The sequence below is a fragment of the Panthera tigris genome, chromosome D4 (assembly GCF_018350195.1).
Source record: "Panthera tigris isolate Pti1 chromosome D4, P.tigris_Pti1_mat1.1, whole genome shotgun sequence".
In the NCBI taxonomy this organism is placed as follows: Eukaryota; Metazoa; Chordata; class Mammalia; order Carnivora; family Felidae; genus Panthera; species Panthera tigris.
Window position 1 is genome coordinate 27,893,675 of NC_056672.1, and position 20,677 is coordinate 27,914,351.

The 20,677-nt window shown below is 47.1% G+C and overlaps 1 protein-coding gene across 6 annotated transcripts in view; it reads left to right on the forward strand.

Moving 5' to 3' along the window:
* The first annotated feature begins 787 nt into the window (after positions 1 to 787).
* Positions 788 to 20,677, forward strand: part of DAPK1 (death associated protein kinase 1) — a 188,793-nt gene continuing 168,903 nt past the window's right edge. Inside the window, exons 1-2 of one of the 6 annotated variants that reach the window (XM_042963702.1) lie at positions 788 to 812; positions 2,810 to 2,979. In XM_042963702.1, the coding sequence (XP_042819636.1) occupies positions 2,918 to 2,979 (62 nt within the window). In that variant the 5' untranslated portion in view covers positions 788 to 812; positions 2,810 to 2,917. Of the gene's footprint in view, positions 813 to 1,214; positions 1,312 to 1,588; positions 1,682 to 1,858; positions 1,957 to 2,062; positions 2,155 to 2,339; positions 2,484 to 2,809; positions 2,980 to 20,677 lie in introns of those variants that run through there. The other 5 variants (XM_042963700.1, XM_042963698.1, XM_042963697.1 and 2 more) reach the window with 5 other exon arrangements.

Consider the following 20,677-nt stretch of genomic DNA (forward strand, 5'->3'; position numbering starts at 1 on the left):
CCTTCCTGTGGACCATGAATTGAAATGTTCTTTAAGAGGACCATCTGATATAAGGTCTGAGGGGCATTCTTTTCTTTCCTTCTTTCTCTCTCCCTTTCTTTCTTTCTCTCTCTTTTTCTTTCTCTGTCTCATCTCTCCCTCTTTCTCTCTTTCCTTCCTTCCTTCTTTCCTTCCTTCCTTTTTCTCCTTCTTTCTTCCCTCTTCTTTCCTCCCTTCCTTCCTTCCCTCCCTCTTTCTTTCTTTCTCTCTTTCCTTCCTTCCTTTTTCTTTCTTTTTCTTTTTTTCTTTCTCCCTCCCTCTTCTTCCTTCCTTCCCTTCCTCCCTCCCTCCTTCTTTCTCTCTTTCTTTTCTTTCTTTTCTTTGTTTCTTTCTTTCTTCCTCCCTTTTTTCTTTCTTTCTTCCTCCCTTCTTTCTCTCTCTTTCTTTCTTTCTTTCTTTCTTTCTTTCTTTCTTTCTTTCTTTCTTTCTTTTTCTTTTTCTGCAATAGGCCAAAATGTCTACAGTTGATATTTATGTTGAACCAAAGAGAGTTGAAACCTTCTCATTTTAGGAAATCTAGATTATTCAAACAATGATGTAAATCTGAAATCTCAGAGGGCTCACATATTTTCTGTCATTCTAAGAAGTAAGATAAATTTCCCTGTAGGAGCTTTTTTCTGTTTGGGGATCCCCAGAAAGTCCCTATGGGGAACCATCCTTTCTGTTCCCCAGACCTAAAAGGGTGGTGGGAGCAGAGTAAGAAACAGAATGGATGAAGAGTCTCCAGGAAATAGACCAGCACAGTCTTCAGAAACATGATGCAAGCCCCAAAGGTAGTGTTATATTTTCTAGTAGCTGCATTTTAAAAAAGAAAAAAGGTGATATTAATTTAATAATAGATTGTATTTAACTCAATATATCCAAAACTATCATCCAAATATGTAGTTATTACAAAAATATTCACAAGACTCTTTTCATTCTTATTTCTATACCAAGTCTTGGAATCCGAGATACTTTTTGAACACTTCACTCTTGACTAGCCAGCCACATTTTAAATCATCAATAGCCAAAAACATATTGAAGAGCACACATAAACCCTTCCTCTCTGTTGCTTCATTGGGCCCGTGAGACGTCAACTCTTTCTTCTCTGGTTGCATGTCTTATCATTCAGATCTCAGCTAGACATACCTATTCCGGAGAGGGACTGTACGACCCATTCCCTCTCTGCCCTACTCTAGCCTGTTCTGTGTTACCGCCTCCATTGAGCCGATTTCTTCCAAAGTGATCTTATTTGCTTACGGCTTTTTTCCCCCCTGTCTTCTCCACCAGAATGTAAGTTTCATGAGGGCAGGGTTTTTGGGGTTTTTTTGTTTTTCTTTTAAATCTATTTTGGTCTCCGAGCTCCCGGTGCCCAGCACCGTGCCTGGCACACGCGGGGCGCTCATTTCACATTTGCAGGACGGAGGAATCGCATCTCTCTGGAACGCGGCGGCCGTGGGGGGCAGCCGAGCGGCGTGCACAGGTGGAGCGCCCACGGCGCGCGCGGCTGCGCTCCCCCGGCTCCCGGGTGGGTGTCGGTGAGTGGGTGTGCGCGGGGGTGTGCGCGGTAGAGCGCGCCAGCGAGCCCGGAGCGCAGAGCAGGGAGGAGCAGCCAGAGCGCTGCGCAGAGCCCGCAGCGCCGGCCGGGCCCGGCAGCTTGGAGGTGGGTGGGCCGTGCCGCCAGCCCGCTCGCGGGGTCCCCATTGGCCGCCCGCCGGCAGCCCTCCGCCAGGAAGGCGGCGAGGAGCCGAAGAGCTGCTCCCGAGCCGGAGGGGGGAGCGCCCGGCCAAGCAGACGCCGGGGCGGACGCGCGGGATCCGCGCCCCCCACCCGCCCCCTCCCCGCGCTCCCGCCGCCGCCCCGCTCGTCTCCGGCGCTGGCGCCCACGGTCGGCCTCCGACAGCTCGGGAGGGACTCGGGCAGCTCCTGGGCGCCCGGGTGAGTGGCCGCGCGCGCTCCCCGGCTCCTCCCGGGCCCCGCCGCCCGCTTTTGCTTTCGCGGCGGCGGCGCGGCGGGGTTTGCCCGGGCAGCGCCCAGGGCAACTGGGAAGGCCGAGGAGGGGGCGGCTGGACTGAGGGGGAGAAGTGGGATCGCAGCCAGGAGGCGCCCCCAGGCCCGCGGGCCGGGTGGGAACAGGTGGCGCGGGCCGGGCCGGGCGCTTTGTGTCGGGGCGCGGAGACCGGGAGCAGGCGGCCGCGCCTCCCTCGGCCGCTCCCTTTCCTCCCCTGCTCCCCCGGGCGGCCGCGCGCCGGGTCGGCCGGGTAACGGAGCGGGAGTCGCCAGGAATGTGCCTCTGGGGACTGCCTGGCTCGAGGGAGGGGAGAGGGTGGCCGCGGCTGCTGGGGAGTGCGGGAGCCGAGAGGTGGCGCGGGGGCCGCCGAGCCTCGGCGGGCTGGAGGGGGATGCTTCCAGCGAGGCGCGTTCCTCCCGGGCGCGGGCTTCATTCTTCCGCGGCGCCCCCGGAGGTGGGGAGCTGGGTGGGCGTGTGTGTGGAGAAAGGGGAGGCGGGGAGGCCAGTCACTGCCGGAGCCGGTTCTGATCCGCTCAGAGCGCCCTGCTTTCGGGGACGCGGACCTTGGGGTGCGGTTGTGCCCGGCCCCACGCGCGCGCGGGCGCTGCGGGGCCGGGGGCGTCCCTGGCGCGGGTTTAACAAAGGGTGCTCCTCTCTGCCGGGCGGGGAGGGGCAGCTGGGGAGAGGTGGGCTTCGGCGAGGCGAGCGGCTCTTAGCATGGGGAGGTCCTCTTCCTTTCCGGGTTGTCATTTTATTATTGTTATTGCTCTTATTTTAAAGGGCTGGAGACTGATGCATGAGGGGCCCACGGAGGCGCAGGAGCGGTGGTGATGGTGTGGGAAGCGGAGCTGAAGTGCGCTGGGCTTTGCTGAGGTGTGACAGTTTATCATGACTGTGTTCAGGCAGGAAAACGTGGATGATTACTACGACACCGGCGAGGAACTTGGCAGGTACAGGGGGCGCCCGAAGCGCCTGCCACTGGGTCGCGGGAATGCATAATATTGGGGCAGTGGGCAGCTGCAATTTGAACGCAATTTGAATCGGGCGGCTCCCTCTCCCTTCGAAGAGATGTGCAAATTATAGAGAAAGGAGTTACTAGCCCAGCGCGGGCTGGAAACCAGAAATAAACCACTTCATCCAAGGGGCTAGGATGGAGAGGCGATTTCAGTGATTACGTTGCAGAGGGTATTGATCAAGACCCCTGGGCAGGAACAGATTTAATTGTCTGCAGTAACTCTTGTCAGCGTTTGCCCTTCGAGATGAGGCAGACGCTAAGGTATGTTTGCGTCTGGAGTTAGGTCTTCTATGTGATTTAAACAGAGTACAAACTAATTAGTTGGCTTTTAAAATCTTAATACTTTCTGTCTGCATTTTCAAAGTAACAGGAGCAAGTAAGTATTGGTAGATCATATTTGGCGACTTGCCAGATGCTGGTGTTGGGTTTGGATTTTGAAACTTCCTCTAACCAGGAATTTAATTACCCCCTTGGTGTTAGTGGTTGCTTTGGTTTCATTTACAATGTTAAATTTTTAACAAATAAATGACGGAGAGTCTAATAGGGCTGTCTGGATTCAGAGCATTGCTTTGGGAGCTGTGTCTCTGTGTGTAAAGTCGTTCAGTTTCTAGGTAAACAAAGAATGATTATTTTGAGGCGGCTCCGGGCTGGCTCAGTTTCCCCTTGACTGGGTATTTGACAGGGTGTGTTGGTTGAGCTCTGGTCTAACTAGCAGAAAGCTGTTTTCACACCTACATTTAAATTCAATGTAAGAATTTGATTGTAGTGTGTTGGTACTGACTAAAGGATCTTGAAACAAACAGAAAGTGTGTATTTACTTACATTTGTATCAAAATATATATTTTTCCATATACCCCGGATGTTCTGATGCAAAGCAGTTTCTTCACTAGAAAGAAATTCAGAAATACCCACACCCCAGGTTACCTAATGAGAATTTCCACTGTGGAGCTCAACTAAATTTTTTTACAAGTTTAAGTAATAGTGCAGAATAAAAGCAATTTTGAAAAAAGTTACTGTAATAGAATATTTCTCTGTGTGTTTTGTATCAACTCAGGACATCACTGAGAGCCTGCACTTAAGAGGAGCTTCCCATCTATTGCAGATTTACTGAGTGAATACTTTAGAAAGAAAGCTCTCAAAAGTCATGTTTCCTGGATATGTTTAAGATTAAGGTTTAAGGGTGTGTGGTTGAGGTACTTGGTTTAACTAGAATTAAATCACTCTATTCCTGCGGTTTTCAGCAAGATGAGTGGTATATGGAGTTTTCCTTTGAGAGTAGGGGAAAAGGGTAGAAAAATATATTTTAATTCCGTTTGTGTTGTGTGGCCTGCTTATAGAAATTCTCTTAGAAAGAGGAGTGATTAAAATTAGATGAGCTGATTGCTTTATGGATTAAGTATATGACCTTATTTTCAGTAGGATCTTTTGCTAGAATTATGTGTTCTGAGAAAGAAAAAAAAAGTGAAGCCTCCCTGAGGCTGGTGGGGGAGTTTGTAATCTTTATTTTGTGGGCGAGATGACAGGCCCTCTTAGCTGAGCTGGGAGGTGGCCTGTTCACTTATCAGTGCATTTCACTCTGATTTGGCCTCAGTCTTGTTTCCACGAATAACTTTCTCCCCGCTGTGCAACACTTATTGACGCCTTGTTTGCTGAATAATTTAATTTATGTGACCTTTGAATTTGAAGGAAGGGCTTTGAAAAACTGGGAGTTGGGGTTTTTTTTAATAGAGCACATATGCCCTATATCCATCCAATACCAGCTGCTTTTGCTTTGCCTAGAAATGGGGGAAATGGTTGATTGTAGGGGAAGTTTTTTTCCAAGTGCTGTGATTTTTGCATCTGCCTTGGAGATAGCCACTTCCCGAAAACAAGTCCTGACTAAGGCAGACACAAAGAAAAGAGGCTGCTTCATGTGTCACAGAAATGAAAATGGGCAGTTATTTAGCACCAATGCAAGGCTGATCTAAGCAGTGAGTGATACAGGGACCAGCGTATGGATTCAGCACTTGACCTGGGTGTCTTTAGAAGTCATCTAAGTGATAGCTACTCTCCTAACTTATGAATATGCGGAGACCAAGTCCATAGCGAGAGAAGGGAAGACGGGTCCACTCAGTAGTGTTATTGTTACTACTTTACGTTGAGGAAAAGCAGGAGCGTGTGTATGTATAAGTATGTGTGCATGCACGTGTCTGTTGGTCTGTGTATGTTAGTGTGTGTCTACCCAGGACTGTGCTACCCAGGACTGCTGTAAAAGCTCTCTGTCCCTATAAAGAACTTTATAAAGTATTCTGGTTATTGCAGTGGTGATCCAGCAGACAGACCATGGGAAAGATATCCGGTTTCCAAATCTACCTCTGCAACTTGCTAGCTTTATGACCTTAAATAAGTCACTCACCCTTTCTGACCCTTAGGATTCTTCATTTTTATTTATTTATTTATTTATCTATCTATCTATCTATCTATTTTTTGAGAGGGAGACACACACAGCATTCGTGCATGGGAAAGGGCAGAGGGGGAGGGAGGAGGAGAACCTTAAGCAGGCTCCACGCTCGGCACAGAGCCCGAAGCGGGGCTCGATCTCAAGACCCCATGAGATCGTGACCTGAGCTGAAATCAAGTGTCTGATGCTCAGTCAACTAAGCCACCCAGGCTCCCCTCCTTCATTTTTGAAGTGAGAGGTTTAGTGCTTGTGTCATGGCTGTTGTGTAACACATGTAAACATATTTTCATCAGCAGTATAGAGTTAAACAAATGCAGATCTCATCTGCAGGCCTGGCTGAGACCTGTGGGTGTTGCAGGCAGGCTGCGGACTTGGCCTGCAAGTCAACGTGCATCCAGGTATCTGTTTACCAATTTGGGGAAGGGAGGCCTTCTGGGAAAAGGGTCCTTGGGGAGACACTTTGATGTTGCCCTTGGCCTCCCCATCTGAGTCAGAGTGAAGCAGCCAAGCCTCCACGTGGAAACAAATTCCTGTAATGAGCAGGACCCCCGTCCTTAGAAGACTGTTTGGTGACCTTCCGTGTTGACTCTACGAGGCCCTTTGGGGTCTCACTCTCTGTCTCAGGAGGTGGAGCAAAGCACTGCTTCCATCCCATGGAATGGTTTCTGGGAGGAGTTCTTATAAATGCAGATTTCTCCATCTGCTGGTCCCCTTGGGTCCTTTTAACGCCCCAGGGTGCCTCAGCCACTCTTATCAGTTGGCACTTGGAAGGCCACAGGCTGGCTTGTCCCACCTTTGGGCTCTGGTTATGTGGTTGGCAGTGGTTCAGCCTAACCTGTGAGCCTTCTAGACACATCTCTGAGCACCTCTTTCCTGGGGAGCAGGCCTTCTTTCCTCTTCCGCTGTCTCACCTTACACGATCTTAAGACCTAGGTCTTCCCTCCTGAAGAAATCCCACCACAATGATGTGCCCCTTCTAGAAACCAAAGATGTGCCATCTGAATCATTCTTCTGTGTTGGTATGTGACCGCAGCCGGCTTCGTGCCATGCTGTGTCCTTGATCTGTGTTGTTGTTATTCTTGTGTTGCCTCTTGTAGCCAGCTTGAACGTTCTTTTTGGGTGAGTTCCGCGGTCTTTTCTCCCGAGGGCACAGAGTGCGCTGTGTAACACCAGGCAAAAGCTTGACTCATGCCTGAACAAACTAATGCAGGTTGGCAGGTGCAATATCGAGACCAGAATGGGGATTTGAGACATAAATGATGATGTGAACGCTGATGCTGATAAGCATGCAGCGAGTGGTGTGGGCCAGCCTTAGTATACTCATTTGGAAAGTGAGGAGACACCTGCCTTTATAGGGTGTTGTGGGAGTCGGAGACAGTGGCTGTAAACATATGACACACCGTCATTGCCTAAGGTATTATTTTTAATAACCTGTTGTCCCCATCCTGGTGTTTACCATATTGTAGAGTCATTGCTTCTTTGATTATCTGCTTTCCCCACAGGTTGTCACAAGGTTGCGACCTTGGATTTGCTCATCATTTTTTATCTCTAATGCCTAATTAGGTGCATGTCAGTAGGGGCTCAATAAATGCTTGCTGATGGATGAATGGATTGATATATGCAAAGCACCGTGAACACACACACGCACCCCCCCCACCCCACCAACATGTACGTACGTATAGCCCTCGATAAGTGATGACCCTGGTGGAGGTGAGCTTAGGATGTTAAAGTCTGCAGCTCATAAACATCAAAGCTGCTTTTCCTTTTGTATTGTCTATGCCTGAACAGTAATATGCACAGCAGCCAAAATTTACAAGCACAAGATCAGTTTTAAACAAAACAAAGTGGAGCCTTAGAGAGTTTACACTGGTCGGCTGGTAGCTAGAAGCTAATAATTCAAATTTAAAACATTCTCCCTTTGACATAAAATCCATAGGCATTTTAATTGAAGTAAGGCTTTGTCCTAAACTCCGAGAGTCGGAGTACATCATTCCTTTGGTTTACTGAGGACTGCAGGGGTGGGCCCTTAGAATTACGGCAGGCCTGTGTGGATGGAAGGAGGAAGGACTTCTTGGGACGTTTCCTCTTTGGAAGTGGGACTCACAGGCCCACTGGGTTGACTAGGAGATCATCCCGTAGGACAGCGCTGAATGTGATTTTTTTTTTTTATTTGTGTTTCTCAGATGTTTCCTTTGATAGGAGAGGCTGCAATGTTTTAAGAGAGATGACGTTCAAATATATGTAGCGGAGGTAACGTTCAGCAACTTTTTTTGAAGTATAGTTGACACACAATGTTATGTTAGTTTCAGGTGTGCAACACAGCGATTGGACAAGTCAGTGTGTTACAGAATGCTCCCAAGTGTAGCTTCCCTCTGCAACTGTACAACACTGTGTTAATATCATTGACTATATTCTGCATTCAGTGATTTTGAATTCTGTGCCTCTTAGGAAGGTCTAATAATGGTCTTCCGGGGTGTGGAGAGAAGGCGTGGTGATGGTCATGAGTGGCAGTTGGCTGGATGCTTGCTTGATGCACTGGGAAGGCACCTCTGGATCACTAGGCATAATTTAGGTTGGATGGGGCCATGAACAAAGGGGGTTGAGGTTTTGTTGATGGGGAGCCAAGAAGCATTGAAGCCGACTTTTGGGTCCCCTGTGCCCTGTTATGCTAAGCCTGTATCTTGCCCATCCACTTAGGAACCTAAGACCCCATAGCATTGGCTGCCCCTGCAAAGCCATGAAAAACACACAGTAAGCTTACAGAAATGGATGCTCAGATTAATTTCAGTAATTACATATGGGGGTTATATCGGGAGAGGTGACATTGGCGACATATCCTCTTACCACCCAGCAAAGTTGTGACTGCTTGAAGGCAAAGGCCATTTCCTTCCGGGTGGGGTAGAGGCAGGGAGGGCATCTGGGTGGAGAGGCACGAGGGCGTGCTGCTGGATACTCCTGAAAGTGGAGTGGTGCCGAGGCAGGGCTCTCGGAGGCCCTTTGGGGTCTCACTCTCTGTCTCAGGAGGTGACCTGTGAGTTACAAGGTCAATTACATAGTCTGACCTCTTGGAAGACCCCCTGGCTTCCTGCAGGGAATTTCATCCTGAATCCTTAATTCTAGCCATCTGCTGTGTGTGCCTAAGTTAACCAGGCATTTGGTATAAATGCAACAAAGCCTAATTTTGGTAGAAACTTACTACTCATCGTGAGACAAAGAAGCAGCCTACTGGTGGGGGAGGGAAGGGGCTCGCATTGGTGAAGGTCAGCCCAGAGACCCCTGGACACCCAGACCTAGAAGAAGCTGGAGTGATCGCTGGGTCCTCCCTTCTTATTTCATCTAGTGGGTGCTTAGGTCAAGTGGCTTTGTTAAGCAGCTCTTAGTAGGTAGCAGGAGGCGGGCCCCGAACCCTGGCCAGGCTTCCTTAGCGTTCTTCACGCTACTTAGGATTTGACAATTTTCCTTTTTTGGAAGCCAGATGAAGCTGATATTTAAGAAAGGTGATTTGGGCAGCCTGCTGAGGCTAATCTGTTTTAATACCTGCGTTGGAGAGGGTGGTTAGAAGAGCTAGTAGCCACCTCAATGAAGGTTTTATGCCCCCCTCGCCCCCCACCAGCCAGGGGCTTACTCTGGGCACAGCACTCTTCCTTGGCACTTTCCTACCCACAGAAACTGCTTTCCTTTTCCCAATGGCTTGTGCCCCACGGTTATGAATGATGTTAGTGTGTGGCATAGTTTGACCCAACTCCGAAAGTTAATAGTTCAGCTTTTTAGAAAGTTCACAGAACACTCTTATTACTTTTTAACCTTTGAGTAGGGTAGTGTGTTAAGAGTCATGGCCCTGCCTAGTGGGCCATCCCCTACATGACAAAGTTTTTCGTTTCATTAAGTGGCACTCGTCGGTCTGGTTTGGGGCTGGTATGTGATTGTCTGAGACTTGAGGTGGAAGGTGATACTGAATTGTTTTGCTTCGGTTTATTGAGGTAAATTATCACAACAGAATGCATCATCTCTCAGCCTTGAAAGAGATGATATGATAGTGTAATTATTTAGAGTAAATCCAATTTATCACTTTGTTAACATTCTAAATGAATTCCTTTAAATGTGCGGTTAGGAGGGAGAGGAGGGGAAAAAATTGCCCTTCGGTTTTTCTATATCATCTAACTAAATGGGATTAAAATAACTGTGTCTAACTAGTGAATCTTTCTTAGGGAAACCAGAAAGTGCTGTACCTCTCTCTAGATTCAATGCACCACGAGGGTTGTTACAATGAAAAAGTTGGAAAGCCTAAAATGGTTCCTGTCTTATTTTCGACCCCAGCCCAAAACAAAACAAACAAAACAAAAAAACAAAACAAAATCGGTCATGTGCCTGTAACTAACCTCTGGTGTAGGTCACCAGTGTGATCCTGGGTGGCTTTTATTTCTCACTTCTGTCCTTTTTTAGGTGACGTTATGAGCTCATGTGGCTTAGGGATCACACTATGGCCATTTAAGTAATGTTACCTCCCCCTGAGAAATGACTGCGGGGCTTTCCTCTGTGTTCTACGACATTTCGTCGTGAGCTTGAGAAATTTTATTCAGCATCCTAATGTATATTGAGAGATGTCAGGAGAGGAGGTGGGGCGAATGTCGTTGATCTTTTTCCCTTTATAAACACGTTCAACTTCAGACAAGGAACGTAATGTTTGAGAAGATGAACGCTGTAACCTGCTGATCTCTGGTGTTTGGAAAATTTATATTGATGGTCCTTATATTCGTAAGCCTGGTGGTTTTCGGCTGGGCAATTTGACTCCGAGTGTGGACTCTCTTTTGGGACACATTTTCTGTCAAAACTGCCTAATCGTTCTTACTTAGATCTAATGTGATGAACAAGGCTGGTGTAGCTCAAATACAGCTGATACTGTAAGGGTTCACCTGTAAGGAAGGAGCTGATTTCCATTCTTCCCCATTGTTCTTTCTGCAGCTTCTTGTTTTCTGCCTTTGAAACCACGCACGCTTTTCCTTTGTCACTTAAAAACGGTATTTTTGTCTTCCATGCTCTTGTTTGAGGCCCCCAAAAGTAGAATTCTCCCATTGAAAGATAAATGTAGGGAACATATCAGTGCCCCTTTTTTTGATCTGTCATGAAAGGGATTAGCTTTTCCACTGAGCAGCCTACAACTCGCATGTCTGTCTTTGAGCAGGCTGTGTATGCAGAGGGTAGGTATGACTTAGGTGAGGCAAGGCAAGGAACAGTGACAGAGGGATATGTTGGGACAGAGAAAGAGTGGCTTGGGGCTTGGGGCAGAAGACAGAAGAGGTCACTAGCTGGAGCTGACTCAGTTCTTAGGTTCCCATCCTACTTTGAGACGTTGCCTTGCTTCTGTGTGGAGTCCCTTTTTTTTTTTTTTTTTTTTTTGCCATCTGTGGTTTCTGGGTAAGCAGTGTGTGTGTCTCTGGAAAAGTGATGAAAGGCTGCAACCTTTTGAGTGTAGGATTTAATAGACTGGGAGTTACAAGCTGCTGCACTTTACAAACAACAACAAACTAAGCTACGGGCACTGTAGGTATACGGAATACCTTCGAGAATAGACTTTTGACAGCCAACTGCTGCTGTCCGGGATGCTGATACACAGAGGAGCTGTCTGTAGAAACTGGGTAAGCAAAAACAAAAACGCCAAGAAGTCACTTGCTATCTGACGAATCACTATCTTATTGGTATATAAATCAGTATAATTGAAAGCAGCACCTGCCCGGGGTTTCTGCTGTGCACCCGGGACATGAATATACAGCATTGTCTTTCTAAATGTTGTCTTTGCCCCTCCGAGTGTATGCAGTGTCGGCATGCAGGGGAGCCTGGGTGGCTCAGTCGGTTAAGCGTCCAACTTGGGCTCAGGTCATGACAAGCCGGGTTCAAGCCCCGCGTCAGGGTCTGACTGACAGCTTGGAGCCTGGAGCCTGTTTCAGATTCTGTGTCTCCCTCGCTCTCTGTCCTTCCCCCATTCCCCCTCTCTCTGCCCCCCCCCCCCGTTTCTCTCCCTTTCTCTCTCTCTCTCTCTTTTAAAAATAAATAAACATGAAAAATTTGGGGGGCTGAATTAGCATGTGAACAGCTTTTTGTGAAGCCAGAAACTTCTACTGAGTTTGTCCTCAGGAGCTCCTCTGGCTTCTGATGAGCACAGGTTCGTTTTCCTTCCCCACTGCGGTGTATGAATGGCCCCTCTCCTGGCTTGCGCACGCCGCAGCACAGACCATCATTGGGGTGGCACCAACATGCTCAGGGCAAGGCCTGGCTGACTTAACGGCGCTTCTGCTCCTTTTCCTCCCTAATGTCACGTTTTCCACATTGTGCCAGTGGAATGAAGTGGAATCCTCACCTGTCATCCCGTTTGGCCGTGAGCCTATAAAATGACTTCTTGGGATTCTGTTCTTGGCATTTCTTTGCACGGTAATTCCAACAAGCTTCGGGAGAGCTGGAAGATATTTACAGTTTTCCCATCTAGAATTGATGAGGGCTGGCCCCAAGCACCGTCATATATTTTCCCTTACGTAGAGCTTCAGGCGACTGGTTCAGTTGTTTGGGAGAGGAAGTGAATTAGTACAAATGGAATCTTTTCCAAGATGAAGTTGTGTCAGTCTGTGCTCTCCCCACCCCTCCTCTGGCACGAGGTAGCTGTGCTCGGAAAATACAGCAGTGGACAGGCGAGGGGAGCCTGAAACACGCTTTGAAACACGAAGTCCCTTGGTTTTGCTAAATGCAAGGCAGGCGTGGAATGAGTGTGTCCTCTTTTATGAATATTGCTGATTAATAGGGACCATCCTTTGTAGGTCTCATCTTCTGAGCCATGTTCTCCCTTTGATGAAGATAATAAAAAAAAAAAAATTATTTACGCTAGAGAGAAGTTATCACCTGGAGAAAAAGAGGCAAGGAGGAAATAACCTGGCCATTTTCAGTCCACATCCTTCCCCAGAGCATGTCCCTGGCTATTCCACCAGGAAGACTGTCTTTCTTAGTTTTTATGTTCCTTAACAATCTGGAATATAGAAATGACCATTTGTGTACTTTTGCAGTTGGTTTATGCATGCGATTCTTGGCTCTCCCTCTGGGTTGTAAGTTTCTTCTGAGAGTAGAGAACATGGCTTTTTGTCTCTTACATTGGATGGGATTAAATTAAGCACGCATTTGGCCTTGTTTATTTGCCTAATGCAGGTACATATGCAGAAATTAGAATATGGCTCAGAGCTTTGGACCCAAATCCCTCATTCCACAATATACTAGCTGTTACCTTGGGAAACTCACTTGACTTCCATGAGATGCAGGTGTTTTCCTGTTAAATGGGAGTAGAAATCATACCTACCTCATATGTTCGTTGTGAGGGGCTCCTGGGTGGCTTAGTGGGTTAAGTGTTCGATTTAGGCTCAGCTCATGATCTCACGGTTTGTGGGTTCGAGCCCCACATCCAGCTCTGTGCTGACAGCTTGGAGCCTGCTTCGATCCTCCCTATCTCTATCTCTCTGTCCCTTCCCCACTTGCACACGTGTGCATGCACTCTTTCTCTCTCTCAAAAATAAATAAACATTAAAAAAAAAATACGTTCATCATGAGGTTGTATATAGTGAGTGTAAAGTGGTCTAGTACCCCACATATATTAAATGCTTGAGAAGCAATGGCTGCTTAACAAGACAGAATGAGAGGGAATGGCATGGTGAGGGTATGGGGACTGTGTAACATACTTTTGAATCTATGTATCAGAACCCTACCTCTTCTCCATCCATTCCTTATTTCCCTACTCAGGTTCTGGTCTGGACACCTAGGGAGGGTGGGGGTGAGGGCTCATGTGTCACTTCCTTCCTCCTTTTCTTCTCCTTTCTCCTCTGCCCTTGGCTCAGTCTGCAGGGGTGGGGGGTGGGGGCTCATTCTGCCATGTTCGATTTTGTTCATCTGATCTGTCCTTGTGGGTGTGCTTGCTCTGGGCTGGTGGGCCCTCACCCAGGACTCGGTTTGTGTGCTGGGCTCCCTCAGCGGGTCTGCCTCAAGTGTGGTAGATGGTTCTTAGAGTTCCTGAGAAACAAATGAGCAGTTTAGCTGGGCATTCAAAAGTTTAGCTGGGCTGCTAGAGATAGGATGCCAACTTGAACCTCCACGCAGACGCCGTGGGAAGAAGGAGGGGGGAGCTTCTGTTAAGGATGTTCTATTTAGATGGAAAGAGATGTGTCCAGGGAAGCCAGGGCGGCTGAAGCTGCATGATGGCCAGGTGTCAGCTGCTCGAAAATGCTCAGAGGGGTAGCCCTCCTGGCATTGTCGGGAACCCGAGGCAGGTCAGCATGCAAATTCAGTTTTCATAGGGTGTCCTTCGGTACTTGAAAAGCCTATTTCGTTCTTCTAGCTCCTTTTTAAGTTAAAAATTGTCTCAAGCAGCCAGATAAGACCCTAGGAATTTGATCAGAGAGACACATCACTGATTTTTGTTACAGATCTTTATGGAAAAAGAGGTCCAAAATGAGTGTGTGGGCCCCCCGAGTTCCTGACCAAAATGAGCTTGCTGCAGAACACAAGACCTATGGCAGATCCGGGCCTCCATTCAGTTGTGACACGTACTGATTTAAGATGTGAAAATGAGTGTTTGGCCAAGCCCAAATCGCCCGTGCCAAGAAAAGCCTATTAGGATGGTGGCTGAAAGACTGAATTGTTAGGAGGTACTTAATGGCCAGGAGGCTCCGCCAGCTGCTGTGGGTAAATGCCCACTTACACATTTGAGTGCCCGTCCCTGTTCCCCTGGGCCAGGGTCTCGTTTGTGCAGGGAGCATGGCTGCTGTTCAAGAGGCCACTTTAAAAGGATGCTTCCTTATCGAGTGGATAGCTTTAGTTTATAAAAGCGACATTAGATGCTCGCAAATTTGAAAGGGCAAACACTTGGAAGCTGAGTCTGGGTGGGGAGTCGAGGTAAAATATCAGGGAGTGACACAGCTAACTATAAGCAGTCAGCATACAGAGAAGAGACCGTTGAACCAAAGAGTCTTGTGCACCGTAATATCTGTTCAATATCTCTTCCTTCATCCAGGGTGGGCTGCGCGTCTGAATGGCCCAGCCCTTGCTGATGTGTTCGGCAGGACAGTTTATCTCAACAGGTCTCTAATCCTGTAGAGTAGACGGACTTTCCCCAGTCAATGGTAATAGAAAGCCCAAGTAAGAAGAGAGAGAAACCAAGTATGGAAACTGTTTTTGGCGTTCAGGCAGGGAGAGGTCGTTCTGACCCGGAGGGGTCATTGATTTCTCTTCATTCGTTAACTCACATTCTTGTGGGCATGTAAAAATGGAAGCAGGTGAGCACCTGGGGGATACGTGTATGTATCTCTGTCCTTATGTTCCTTGGAAGAAAGTGGGAATCAGACATGAAGCAGAAAATAAGGAAACCGAGATGGACTGGGAACCCATGTAGACCGGGGTTTGGAGGTAGGCATTGTAATCCACATTTTACAGATGAGAAAACTGAGGTTCAGGAAGCCACTGGCCTTGGATAATGTGTGTAAAATGGCAGAGGTAACCCTTCGAGACCAGAACTGCTCATCTGTGTCTGCGAATTGGGTGGTGGGTGGTGTAGCTCACTTTGTGTCCTGTTCCTTGGTCACTGTCCTGGAGGGGAAGTTTATTTGTTTATTTTTTTGTTCTTTAATGTTTTTTTTAAATTATTATTATTGAGGGTTTTTTAAAAAAATATAATTTATTGTCAAATTGACTTCCATACAATACCCAGTGCTCATCCCAGCAAGCGCCCTCCTCAATGCCCATCATCCATTTTCCCCTCTCCCCCATCCCCCCATCCCCCCTCAGTTTGTTCTCAGTGTTTAAGAGTCTCTTATGGTTTGTCTCCCTCCCTGTTTGTTTTTTTTTTTTTTTTTTTTTTTTTTTTTGGAGGAGAAGTTTAAAGAACTCTAGAACATCTAGCAGAGTGCCAGCTCCTGTGATGTGTTCAGTGCAGGTTTCCTTTGTTCTAGGCACTTCTCAACCTTGGCACCTGTGATAGTTTGGTGGGGATAATTCCTTGCAGTGAATGCTGTCTGGGGCACTGTGGGATGTTAAGCAGTATCCCTGACCTCCTTCCACTGGATGCCAGTAGCACCTCCGCCCCCGCCAAGTTGTGACAACCAAAAATGTGTCTAGACATTGCTACGTGTCTCTTGAGGGGCACCACCCTCCCCACAGCCCATAGAGAAGGAGTGGGCTATAGGGTCAAGACAAGGAAGTGTTGACTAATGGGCCTGAGGGCTGGTGCTTGCAGTAGGCAAGCCAGGATCCTGCACCCAGTGGGCAGAGGCAATGCGCTTGAAGGAAGCTATTGAAATTGGTGTCCAGAAGTCTGGGGCAGGTGATGTCTGACGTGCTGTCCCAGGAGTGGGTGGGTCTGCTGTCTCCCAGAGGTCTGGGGTGGGATTGGCAGTGAGTAAGACCTGGAGAGGCTGCTGGTCAGACTTCCAGATGTCACTCCCCTGGGCGTGGGTGCCTCCCCCAGCTGACAGCTTGGTTTCTGCCGTGCCCCTCCCTCCTGAGCAGGATGCTGTGAGTCACAGCTGGGATCCCATTGCTGCCTGACCTCTCTCCACCCCACTGTCTCCCGAGGGTGGCATCTGCTCCTGTCTTGATGACTCTGTTTTTAACCTGCTTAATAGGTGTTTTTGTTTTGTTTTGTTTTGTTTTGTTTGTTTTATACTGATTGCTAATTTTAGGTCAAAGCTAGGTAATTCCTACTTTTTATTCTCTTTTCATTTCTTTTAGCCCCCGGTTTCTGCCTGGATGGTGTAGCGTGCTGTGTGACAGTTGGGAGCCCACATGCCCTAGTTACTGCTCATAGATCCCTTCCTCCTGGCAGGGGCTTTGAAAGGTAGAAAGTCAGGTGGGGGTGGGGTGGCCCTAGCAGGAGGTGGAAGAGTGTTTTGCCCTGTCTCCCAGCTCCCTGGGGACACGGAGACAGGGCGCTTTCATGGAAGTCAGCTGGGGAAGCTTGCCCGTAGGGGAGGGTGTGAAAGGACCCTGATTTGGGGGATGTTGAAGAAAAGGGAAATGTGTCATCAGGGTGATGGCAGGAAATGAGTCCACTTCTAGCCGTTCAGGTGAAGGTTATAGGACGGCCAGGTACCCACCGTCTGGGGATCTGATAATCTGCCTCAGCTGAGCTGGAGCCACGGAGGAGACCTACCAGCAGCATGTGTCATTTTAGGGAAGAAACACCCTGACCTCTGTCTCCCTCTTTCCTCCCCTCCAACCTCCTGCCAGTGCCTGCTGTTAACCATCTACAGGAAAACACAGTGGTGCCATGTGTGGGGACAGCCTCCAGGCTGGGCAAAGAAGAGTGTAGAACACATTGGGGGTGGGGGGTGGAGATGGAGGCAATGAAGAATAATCAGGAAAGGGACATCCATTGGTGACAATAGTGACCTGGGGCCGGGTTTGTATGTTACTGTTACCCTCTGTTGTGCAGGTGATCAGAATCTCTGCCCTGTCAACATGTGGGACCTTCCTCTCTACTCTGGATGCTGGGTGTATATTCCATTTTGTTCAGGAGGTCATCCTGGGCATCCGACTTCAAAGTGATGACCTCCTCTTGCAAACTTCTGGGGCAATTTCTCTTTGGAACATTCATGTAGCATTTAGATTCCCCACCATTGCTTTGCTCACTACCGTGTGTGTGTGTGTGTGTGTGTGTGTGTGTGTGTGTGTGTGTCTTCCCTGAATTGTAAGCCCTTCGAGACATCATAATTCTTTTGTTCCTAGCATCTTGTAAGAAGGTATTCCAGAAATACCTGTTGTTTGATGATCAGTTCCCTTAACTGGTCATCATCACAGAAGGACGGTAGCCATAGTTCCTGAGTTTCAAATGTGGACAAATAATCATTAATGGGTTCTTTAAGATGCATAGTGTGTTCTCATCCTTGGGATAACCCTGAGAGGTGACAGCCCCCCAAAGGTCCCCATATCACAGTGCTATCTGCAGGGGAGGATGTGGACAGAACAGCTTTGTCTTTTCTATTGCAGTAGAGTGAGGATTTCCCCAAACTCTGCTGGTACTTTTGACCATGTTACATATTCTCAGGGTCATATATATTTAAGAATTTCAAAGTATGGGGGTCGGAGGGGAGTCTAGTGGGAATAAAATGTGGTTGACCCCATTTCAATTACAGATAGCAGAGGCAGTAGGTACCTGGTACTGATCTGTCCCGTGTCACAGCTGGTGTGGTTCTCCGAGAAAGCAGCGCGTGTCTGTGCTGAGTCTGGGAACAGAGCCTCTGTGGCACAGCCGTTTGCCCTGGAATATTTGCAGTTTCTAAGTGGAAACTAAGGGACTCGTGTTAAACCTTCTTGCAATCTGCAGTTGCCCTGGCTGTCAGGCAGTTCTGTCAGATCTGCTCTCATTTTTATATAATGCCTGAAAATGGAGGTTTCACAAAGGAAAACGGAAATCTTAATATAGAATCAACTTCTTCCCCAGTAGATTTCAATTGATTCTTAGTACATGTAGAAAGGTGTATCGTGTGTTCTGAAAGGATAGGGTTTAATTATGGTTTAAAATTACTTCTATAGGAAGTGCGTGGAATTATACCCAGAGTGAAGAAACAGTGCCTCCGGTAGAGTCGTGTAAAAGGGTTGATGGGAAAACAGGCATTGGCAGCCGAGCCTCCCCTGCCTGGGGCAAGTGTGGGGACAGTGGGGGCCGGGGCTGTGAAAGCACCTGCTGATTACCCCTGAATTACCCCTGAGCAGATAAGGACAGGGACAGCTGGAGACAGTTTTCAGTGCCTAGCTCTTGTTCCTGGGGTTGCACTCCCTTCTGTGGTAATAAAGAGATCATAGGCCGGAAGACAGGTTCTGGAAAGCCACACGACAAGGGGAAGGTTTTTGAGAGCAGGTATTTTAAAATCAGCCACTGTGGGGTGAGGGAAGAATCAGGACGTTGGTAACAACTGGAATTCAATTTTATAGTTTCTTACTGTCCCACGAAGGTGGTAGGAAGTGTGTTTTTTTTTAATGCTCCTTTTACAGACTGGGGAACCAGAGTTCATGGCAGCAGAGAGCTCAATTTAGTGGTAACTGAACTGTGGGCGTGCGTGCATATGCATATATTATATGCGTGTGTGTGTACAACACAGGTACACATGTATGTGTGTACATGTGCACATGTGCATTAGAGATTTTACTGATATAAAGGATGTATAACACAATTCACAAATACTAAGATGTGTGTAAATTCCATATAGCCGTTTGCATCTCACAGAATGCTCTCCTTGGTTTTTGCTTTGGCTGACCTGTGGTTGACAATATTTTGACAAATGGAGTTGCATTCCTATTTGCTAATTCTTTTCCCAATAAATACATCACCATTAAATCTGACATGCGATCTGCTGTTAGACTCAGCCTCGTACAAATTATATTCATTAAACTGAACCGTTTTTCAACTTCACTGCCAATTGCAGTAGTGGTAACTATCTTTTTTAAGCTCTCGGTGTCATTGTAGGCTTTGGGACATTATTTGATTGTATATTATTTAACAGTGGCTGCGTTTAGCAGGCTCTTCCGATTCCTGCAAAATGAACAGAACTCTCTCGTGAGCTGGCACAGGCAGGCTGGAACCTTCCCCTGTGCCACTGTTAAGGTCTGAAAAGGCAGGTGCTTGTTTGTCTTACTCAGTCCCAAGGATGGTGCTGAATGTCAGTGACAGATGCAGGAATTGTTGGTAGCATAGGTGTGTGAAGCTTCGAGGCTGGGCTGCCTTCTGGTGGGACGTCAGCCCTCGAGCAGTGTGACGCAGACAGGAAGGGAGAAGACAGCATCTCCTTCTATGTTTTTTACTTCCAGCTTTATTTAAGCTGGTATTTTTCTTCCCCATCTTCTAGGAAAGGGAAGGCTTTTGTGTCAAGCAGTGTGGTGACTTCTGAGGTTCCGTTCCGTTACAGGGAACAAGAGAGTCGTATCCCTTTATGTCTTCTGGAATAGGTGACATATTCACATTGGCATGGAAGTCAAAGGGGATTTGCAGGGAGAGGTAGCCTCCTTCTGTCTGTCTTCTGGTCACCAGCAACTCAGCTTCTTGAGATCCATCCAGATAGAGTCTACATGCATTTAAGTCAATAAACTTACAAATATTTTCATATTTTTACTGAAATGCTATTCATCTTGTTTTGCGCTTTGTTTTTTTCACCTGGCAACCTATCTCGGAAGTCATCCTGTTACTGTACAAAAAGAAATGCCTCTTGCTGTTCTGGTTGTCTGCCGTAATTTATTTAACTCTCTCCCGATCTAGGTGCTCGTAGGGTTCTTTCCTAACTTTTTTGTTACAAATAATTCTGCAAAGAATTCCTTTGTGTAAAATGTTACAGTTATCCATAGGATAACTATATTCAACAAAGTGGCAACCCTGCTGTTGCAGCAGGGTTGGGTTCTTGCCACTTTGTTGAGTGTAGTTTCATTAATTTTTAAATATGAATGAGTATAGACTCCTTTTCATGTGTTTAAGAATTTTTTGTGTATGTTGTGAGCTTTCAATTCATAGTTTGCTCATTTTTCAGTAGCTTTGTAGACCTCTATGTGTGGGGGCTCTTCATATATTACAAATCGCTTCATGTCTATGACATGATTTGTGCATCTTTTTTCTAGGCTATGATTTGTCTTTTGACTTTGTTTCTAGTGTTTTCCGTCCCATGGATAAATTTGTGTATTGTGGTAAAATACACATAAAATAAAATTTTCCATTTTAACCATTTTCAGGTATGCAGGTCATTAAGTACATTCACATTGGTTGCACAACCATCCCACTAATCCAGCTCCAGAACATTTTCATCAACTCAGACACCTGTTTTTTTTAACATGTCAAATTTATCGAATTTTTTTTTCATTTGTTGCGGGTTTTATGTCACAGTGAGAGAGTCCTTTCCCATGTTGACTTTGTTAATAAATAATCTCTATGGTTTCTTGCAATACGTTTGTGGTATGTTACTTAAATTTAAGTCTATGATCCATCTGGAACTCATTTGAGTATAAAATGTGAGGTATGGTTCCAAATATATTTTTCCCAGAAAGTGAGACCTTTGATTGCCAGTTGGTCATCAAACATGGTATGGGGACAAGCTGGATTCAATTGGTGGGGTCGTGTCTGGCATTTCAGTAGCTATAGGGAAATGGTAAAGAAGCCATTCTGAGCAGTTTATGTGAATGGTGGGGGGAC